Source organism: Melospiza melodia, chromosome 21, assembly GCF_035770615.1.
Source record: "Melospiza melodia melodia isolate bMelMel2 chromosome 21, bMelMel2.pri, whole genome shotgun sequence".
In the NCBI taxonomy this organism is placed as follows: Eukaryota; Metazoa; Chordata; class Aves; order Passeriformes; family Passerellidae; genus Melospiza; species Melospiza melodia.
The window spans coordinates 8,250,871-8,260,019 of NC_086214.1; the positions used below are offsets into that span (position 1 = coordinate 8,250,871).

A 9,149-nucleotide genomic window follows, 5' to 3' on the forward strand; every position below is an offset into this window, starting at 1 on the left:
TCTCCCATCATGAGCACTGAATTAAACGTTCCGGTGGATCCTTCCACTCCTGCCTGCTGCTCTGAGCCTGGCACCAAGGCATGGATTATCGGACTGGGTCCGAAGGAGCTACCTGGAGCTGGTCACCTCCAACCACCACTCTGTGCAAGCCCTGTCCTGGAGAAAACTGTACCTGAGTCGAGCCAACTGAAAGCCTCCAGCAGAACCTCTGCTCTGCTCTCTGGATTTGCAATGGTAATGTGAAAAACGCCAATCACTTGGTTTTAAACTTTTAAAAGTTGAATAGTAATAAAAATGGTTATAAAAAGAGTAATACAATTTAGAGTAATTGTCTCATATTGTCCTAATATATTGTCCTAATTTGAATTAGGACAATTTGAGACAATAGAAACAAAGAATTATGGACGTCCAGGTACCTTTTCTGGCCAGCATAAGCCTGAAAAAGGACACCCTTAAAAAGAGGATTAACCCTTAAAAGCAACAGCCTGTTGCATATTCATACATCTATACATTATGCATAAATTCCATTCAAACACAGGATTCTGTCTGGTCAACTTCTTTCTCTGAATCCTAAACGGTGCCTTCAAGCCTGAATCAGGCAGGAAGAAGTCCATTTCTTCTGATAGTGGGGCAGTCCTTTCTCTGAAGGATTTATATGTCCTGTGACAGTATCTCCCTTTCTTTAGAAAAAAAAGTATCCTACAGCATAGTTTCTATTTTAACATTATATTATAACCTAAAACTATATTTAACACACTACTTAAGAGAATTAATTCAGCATAACTTTCTAACACAACACATATAATATTCATCTTAATATTTGCAAAAAGCCAATCATAAATATGCATTTTTCACAGATAATGTGTGTTTCATAGGTTTTTGGATGGTGAAGGTTTTTGGGTTGCCTCAAATCAACTATTAATCAGTGTTTTCTTCCTGGGAAGGAGCAGGGAGTTGTTTCCTGAAGAAACAGGAGGTATCTGCCTGGGGGCTTCTGTTTGGCTGCTGCTGCTGCAAAGTTTGAGGCTGGCTCTCTCACTGCAGCAGGGATACATGAGCTGTCTAACAGCCAACCCACACACACACTCCCGAGTCAGCCCTTTAAAAATACTGATCCCCTACTGCAAGTGATCCTAAGGGCTCCAGCAGCCTTGCTAAACAATCCAGGACCTCCTCTGGCCCCGAGGCTGGCTGCCCTCATGCATGCAAGGCTGCTCTTGGGTGTGGAGCACTTTCAGGCCCCTGTGGCTGCTGTGGTCCTGAACGTTGTTTTAATTTCTCTGCGTGTTTTCTCAGGTCACAGTGTCTAAAATAAGGTGGAGGTTGGTCACAGTCTGCCAAAGTGAAGTTTGCATAGCGTGATCAGGGAGATCGTGTTCTGCCGCTGAGTGTGAGAAGAGGCCCTGAGCCTCAGACCCGGTGTCAGAGGGCTCTGCAGCCTGCAGGGAGCCAAACCTGGTGTATTTTTGTCAGTGCTGCCTATTGAAGTGATCCCTGGAGCTTGCTTTCGCCCTGTGCAGCATTGGGTGTTATTTGGAAGTGATTTGCATAGGTCAGAACCATGTCAGGAGTGAGCAAATAAACAAGACTGAGACAGTCAGTGGTCCAGTGCTCAGGCCTGTCTGAGCTGTGTATTAAAACACCACCGTGCTGTGTGAGCCCTTTATCTCCCCTCACCTTTTGCTCCCTGTGAGTGAGAGTTGGAACCAGTTTGGGGGAGGTTTCCTGCTCAGGAAGTGGGCAGGTCTGGCAGCACAGGGGCAGTGCCTGGTGCTGTGGGACGTGATGTGGAGATGTTTCATCCTGCAGCTCAGAAGCTGGGGGGGAAAGACAGATTTCAGGAACTTCCCAGATCGCCTTTCTTGCTTTATTTTAGCTTCTTCCCTGATTTTTCCTCCCCCAGCCCCCCAGACCATGAATCATCCATAACATTACAAGTTGGTCACCCAAAGTGAAGCTGGAAAGCTGCAGGCGGGGTTTCAGTGGGAGCAGGCTGGAGTGGGGACAGGGTGCTCAGTTTGCTTTGTCATTGCTCTCCACTCAGTGGCTGGGTGCAAAAGATGCCTCTTCAAAGCTTTTCACAAAGTCTGTGTTGGTTTGTAACCAACTTGTGTGCTGCAGGGGCAGAAAGTCCCTTTTCTTTTGGAGAAAGCTGGGTGCTCTCCTGTAGACTTCTCTCAGGCAGGAGTTTTCTTACTCTAAAAAACCTCTCACCTGCATGCCCTGTGTGCCTCTGGTTGTTGGAGTTCTAATAATAAGTTCTAATAATTGTGTTGTCTTTAACCCAATTATTAAATTAACATTTGGTATTGTTGGGGACTGATCTATCAGCATGGTCCCACAAAGTGTCCCTGCTGGGGGTGTGCTGTCACTGGCACCACTGGGACTCAGGGCTTGCAGCCCACCCACACTGCAGGGCTGAACCACATCTCTGAAAACAGATCATGCTTTCTCAGCTCTTACAGCAGAAAGTTACTGAAAGTCCTTGGCAAACACACAAAATTAACCACTGGTTTTACATTCTCTTTGAACTCTTTAAAGTGCAGTTGAATATACACAGTGTAAGTAGTGTTGATTATGCTCAGCAGCCTATGTAAGAATAGAAATCAGTAACTAAGAAATAAAATCTCTTGCAATAAGGAATTCTCTTTATTAGCTTTTTCCCATCTGATTGAAAAGCTGGTGTTTCTTCCTCCTGGGTTATTTCTCCACGGGTATGCAGGAGTTTTGTACACGGATGTTTACTCTCTAATAAGAACACCTCTGGCTGTTGATGAAAGAAGTTATTTAGAGATAAATATGTGTAGACGTGTGACTTAGGGGCCGTGGTTTGGTGGTGGACTTGGCACTGTTGGATTCTGTGATCTTTAAAAGGTGTTTTCCAGTCTGAACAATTCCGTGATTCTATTAAACAGCTTCCCCAAAGCCTCGAGTGCATTTGACTATGTAAACAAATGTCAACCAAGGCTTGGCTATTGTTGTATTTACTTCCCTGTCGGTGTGTTTGATGCAAGCTAGCTTCATATTGGCTGAAATTATTTTGAGCTGGTGGATATTTGATCAACAGGCCATGGCTCTGATCCAGCTCCTTCTGGACAGGCTGCAGAATAATGCAAACCTTCCTCGTTACCATCTCTGGTATTCCTGGCAGAGCACTGGGGCAGGTCAGGAGGCTGTGGGTCATTCCAGTGCCAGGGCTGCTTGGAGGTGGGCTGTGGGGCAGCTGCACCTGCCCCAAGGAGGCTGCAAATAAAGGAAATTCAGTGGGAACTTAGGAAACCTGCTTAATAATTTTCCTGATGGAAATAAGAGCTATTACTGCTAATCCATTTTCTCAATACTTATCCAATTGCTACAGGATATGTGTTTGATTAAAAAAAAAAAACTAAAACAAAACAAAAACCCGACAGATCTACTGGAGTGGTTGTTTTTGCAGTCTGCCAAACCATCTGTGTGAGTGTGTCATGGTTTATGTTAAGCCATTTGTCATCCTTTTGCTTGATATTATCTGTCTTGGTCTAAATTTCTCAAAATGAATAACATCCTTGTTGTGGACAGTCTCAGCTATACTGGTCTAAACCTCACCATCATTGCATGTAATTTAACTGCAGTTTAATTCTAAAATGTTGTGAGCCCCTGATCCTGTAATTCTGGAGTTCAGCTGGGTTATTCTCAAGCTTAAAATCAAGTCTTTGCTGAAATATTCCTTGGCTTGGCAGAGAGCTCAGCCTTGCAAAGTTGCTTCTGGGAAGAGATTAAAATGAAGGGGGCTATTACATGGAAGAGTATAATTGTATCAAACATGACATATTAATAGTTTTACAGGTTAGACAGCTTATTTAATGATTTTTTAAATGGGTTATGTCAGCTTGTCCTCTTTCTCTTATCCTGGTCAGGAAATGACATGACAGCCTGTGCTGGGTGAAGCAATAAGAGCTCACTCACCTTTTCAGTACTTGTTTGGGTTAAATGAACTGCTTTTCTGCCTTGCTGCCCTATCTGGATTGTTGGTGTTTTTCACTAAAATACCTCTTACTGAGCCATCAGTCAGTGTTAAAAATTCATCACATTGCACAGCTGAAGCTCGCCCTGGGGAATAGGTTAGTCTGGGAGGAAACATCCAATTAGCTGAAAAGTGCTGCTCATGTGAAGGATAACAAGCAGAAATTGATATGTTGACATCAGCCAGGCTTTCAGCTTTAATATAAAGCTATAAATTGGACATGCAGGTACAATTCCCACTCAGCTGTGTCTCTGGGTGTTACAGCACCCCATAATGAACAATGTACCTGCAGCTTTTCCTGGCTGATGGGGCATGACTGGCAACCCCAGTGCTGCACAAATTCACTGTACAGTGAAGCAGAGAATGAGCCTGATCTCCTCCCTCTCAGATCAATATAAGGGGAACTGCAAAGGGAACATACACAAGGCAATGTGAAATCTGTTCTGTTTCAATTGACCTTGCAATTGATAGTGAAGGATTCCTGTGAAGGATTTTCTCTGCTATACAACATGAACTTCTGTACTGTTTACTACACTAAACTGCAACTAGGAACTGATAAAAAACAAAGGTAAAACCCCAACATGCTCATGGTAAGAACAAGGCTAGGAATGCCCAAGGACTGTCACAGTATTTTTGCTGGTTTTGATGTCTTTAATAGTTGATGGAGCTATAAAATCCAGACTTATAGAGACTGACCATTTTCCACACATGTTGTATCTTGCTCGCTGGTAAATGTGTTCAGACTTGACTGTGATCTGATGGGTTTCAGAGCAAATGTAGGTAAGGCAGCAGTCATGCCAGCTGGTTTCCATTCCCTTTAATCCTTTTCAGGGCTTCCAGCAGGGACAACATGAGCATACCCCTAATCTTCAAGTGCTTAAATAATATTATGAACAAGTAATGCCAGAGCAAGTGGTGCAGGTGATTATACAGAGCCTGAAATGGCTGCTCAGGGGAGTCTCATGTGAAGTCTGGATAACATAATTGTGAGTCAGTTCTGCAAAATCCTTCTGTGTCCCAGAATCAAGTGCATATTTGAAACTTTGCCTTCTCATGATGTTCTTTAGAGGGGCTTCTTTCCAGCAAGCTGTGCTGCGCTGGAGCAGCAGGTCAGCTGGGATCACCAGAGGTTTCCTTGCTGCCAAGATAGTTAAATTCTGCAATCATGAAGTGCAGCTACAGATGCAAGCCAGCTGCTAGAGAGAAATGTTTGATAATCTTGTCCACTGCTTTTGTGTCTCTTTTTTTAGCAGAGAGTTTGTGCTTCTTTTCAGGGATGCCACCACACAGAAGTATTGGTTTGCTTCACAGGTAGCTTAATTGTAAAAATTCTTAAGCTAAACCAGTTAACAGGACTCCAGTTCTGATCTCAAAAGAGCCTCCTGCTCTCTTGCACATATTCTGCTTCTTAAGCTTTATTTGATTAAAGTAAAAATAGCTTTAGAGACCTGCTGTGGGATAGCTCTTGTTTTGGGAAGGAGGACTCCTGAGTTGCTGAGCACACCCATAAGCCAGTAGCTGACCACTTCTGCTGGGTGTATCACCAAGTTATTACCTCTCAAGGGAGAAATTTGAGGATATAAATAACTTACAAGTTATTTATCTAGGCATATTTGTAATAAAAACAAATGCAAACTGTCCTGAGAATAGAAGGCAGTTATTTTAACTATGGCTAACTTAAGCTGTAGTTTGTGTGCTTCCCATGGTGGGCAGTGAAACCTGGCTGGCCACTGGCCAGAGGAGCTGCTTGGTTTAGCTTTTCTTTACACGCCTGAAGTTGAAACTTCCTGTGCTGCAGCCGCAAGGGAGGAGTGGCCTGGAGGCTGTGGTGGTGCCTTATAGCAGGCTGTTAGCTGCCTCTCAGCCCCACGTGGCATCTAATGAGATCCTTCTCTTGTGTGCTGGGTTTGGGCAGTTCCTGTGGCTGTGGTGGCAAGGAGAGACGTGTTTGAGAAAACCACGTTCTCAGAAGGGCCACAGCACAGGCGTCCTCGTGGGTGACAAGCAGTGATCCATCTGGCTGCCATTCCAAAAAAACTCTGGAGTGTGTACTTGACCTTAGTTGTTCTTCCTGAATCGAGATGCTTTTCTGGCTGAAAGCCTTGAAAAGAGGAAAGCCAGCAGGTGCTGACAAGCTCTCTGTTCCTTCCCCAGGTGGCCATGGTGGAGGTGCAGCTGGAGGTGCAGTACAAGTACCCCCAGATGCTGCTGATCGCCTTCAGCGCCTGCACCACGGTGCTGGTGGCCGTTCACCTCTTCGCCCTCCTCATCAGCACCTGCATCCTGCCCAACGTGGAGGCTGTGAGCAACATCCACAACCTGAACTCCATCAGTGAGTCCCCCCACGAGCGCATGCACCCCTACATCGAGCTGGCCTGGGGCTTCTCCACCGTCCTGGGCATCCTCCTGTTCCTCGCTGAAGTCGTGCTCCTGTGCTGGATAAAATTCCTGCCAGTGGGCTCCATCCTGAAAAACGAGACCACCAACGTGGAGAAGCCCAGCAGCCACGCAGGGTGGCAGTCAGCACTGGTGTCCACCATCATCATGGTCCCTGTGGGTCTGATTTTTGTCGTCTTCACCATCCACTTCTACCGCTCCTTGGTGCGGCACAAAACGGAGCGGCACAACCGGGAGATCGAGGAGCTCCACAAACTGAAAGTGCAGCTGGATGGGCATGACAGAGGCATGCAGGTGGTGTGACAGAGCCTGCACACAGCTCAGCCAGGGCTGAGAGCAAAATAACCTGGTCTGCTGCTTGGTGAGACGCACCAGGGATGGATTTTCTTGAGGCTTAAATCTGTAAATGCTACTTGCCTGCCATTTCTAGCTGTGGGTTCTTGTGCTGTTCCACGTGCTGGGGCTCTGCCCTGGTTCTGGTCCCACACACTTGGTACTTAAGTCGACACTGCCGTGGTGTTCAAGGTCAAAACTTTATCTACCTTAATATTGGTAGCCAAAAATCTGTATTTTTTACAAATGCAATATTCCATTGCCAAAAGTGAAACTGCATCGGCTGTCCCAAAGGTCTCTCTGTGTGTATGTGTGTGTGTAGGACCTGTCTTACCTGTCAGAACTCCCTGGCTGTCCGTGCATCCACAATTAACTGGCAGCTCATTCCTAGAGCAGAGCTGATTAATGTGGGCACCTGCAGCTGACTCAAGGACATCCAGGAAAGCACAACAGAAACTGAGAATGTTGATCACCGTTTGTTCCAAAGCAAGTATTCTATAAATACATAACCAGAAAGAAAACAGCCTTAGCTTTTATGTTCTTTTTTTTTTTTTTTTTTTTGCTGTTCTTTACTGTATTTTTACAGCTTGGGATGTAGAAATTGGAATTGCAGGAGGCCTGGGAAGTTCTCTCACACTTTCTTCAGTGGCATCTGTCACCTTAGCTTGAGTAAGTGCCAAGATCGTGTTTTTCCCAATAACAGGCAGGAGTGCCCATGGAAGGCTTACAGGTGTTTTAGATTTAACAAGGACATTCCTAAAACAGAACAGTGACAGGGAATTTAATGAGACAAGACTTTGAAGGACTAACAAAGCAAGTTTCAAGGAGGTAAAGGAGTGACAGCAAGTACTGTAGAAATCTGCCACTGTGTCTTCTTCATTTGTGCATTGCTGCAATGCCTTTTGCCTGGTTTGCTGGGAGAACAAGCCAGTCCTGTACTATTTCATCATTTGGGTGTTTGGTTTTTTTCTTTTTTTCTTTTTTAATTGGCTGTAGCATTTTTCTGTCAGAAATGAATGCTTCCTTCTCCCATCACCAAAGCAGACGAGTCCTCTGGTGGAACCTGGAGCTGTCCTGGCGAGCCTGATGGAGCTGGATCTGGCAGGAATGCTGTGTGCCATTAAAGAGCTATCCCTTTCCTTTGAGCTCATTTCTTTTTTCAGCAGCTGAGACAATGACACTTGCATGTCTGTGTTGCTTTGCAAGGGAAGCTTGTAAATTCCACAGCATCCTCGTGGGTGAAAACTTCTGTAAAAAGAAAACCAATTTTATTATTTTGGGTAACTTTGTGGAGAGAAAAGAGTGTTTTGCAATCATCAGCTCTTTTAAGGGAAAGTCAGGCTTTCTGACACACAGGGCTGCAAGAAGCATAAGCACATTTTCTTGGCCTGATCCTGTGCTAGTTTCCTCCTCTGCACTCCAAAACTGCAGTTACAGAGTCTCTGAGGCCTTATAGGTTTCTGAAATCATTAAGGATGTTTATAATGTTCTATTTAACCCTGGGCCCTTATTCCACTGGGATTTGAGGCAGTGTAATGCATGTCAGCTTCCCAGAAGGGACAGCACATGCAGACCCCAGGGGAGCAGGGTGAGCCTATCCCAATATTCCCCTCTGTCAAGGGCCTTGGAAACCACCTCTCATCTCTCTTGTTACATGGGAATGTGAGCATTGCTGAACAAGTTGCTTAGCACTGTGTCTGTGGCTTTCATCTGCTGTTCTTGCTGCAGTTGGCATGTACCATATTGGCTGATGTGCAGCAAAGAAAATAGTCTTTGTGTGCTAAATGACTAATCTGTACTCATGTGCATATGCAAAAAACAAGGAGTGTCCTCCAGGAAGTGGGGTGGTCGTGAAATTCATATGAACTCCCCAGGACTCTCCCCTTTCTCCCTCCTCTTTTTACCATAATAAAAATTTAAAGGTTTATACAACAGAATCAGAGTTGGGTTCTCTGCCAAGTGCTACACGTGTCAGCTCCTCTACCAACAGAATTTCTGTTGAGAGGCCAGAGCCAGACCAGATGGGCTGAATCTCTCATCTGTACTTTGCACTCTCATTTAATATCAGTAATAGCAGGACCTTGTGTGCTGATAGGCTCAGAAAGCTCTCAAGGAAAGTATTGCACCATTTTTGCAATATCTTTTTAAACAGCTTCCCCTGTGCATACAGTGCTGCAAAAGCAATTCAGCTTGTCTGGAAACAGCCAGATCATTCATTTAATTTTTTTTTTTGCAACAGCAAATTGAGAAAAGCAGCAGAAACTGCTTTGATTTTGTAGAATAACTCATTCAGGCTTGGGTGGGATTGCATTCAAGATCAGTCTCAAGTCAGTGCACCTGTGACTGGAGTGGGACCACCTTGCTCCAGGGGTGAGTCTGAGGTGCAGTTTGGGATGGTGTCCCAAGGGCAAATGCT

At 44.9% G+C, this 9,149-nt stretch overlaps 1 protein-coding gene across 1 annotated transcript; it reads left to right on the plus strand.

Moving 5' to 3' along the window:
• Positions 1-8,670, plus strand: ORAI2 (ORAI calcium release-activated calcium modulator 2). Its single transcript, XM_063174128.1, is given in 4 exon segments — positions 1-80; positions 82-182; positions 185-234; positions 6,158-8,670. Coding segments are annotated over 4 exon segments (768 nt in total). The 5' UTR covers positions 1-9; the 3' UTR covers positions 6,704-8,670.
• Positions 8,671-9,149: the final 479 nt, after the last annotated feature.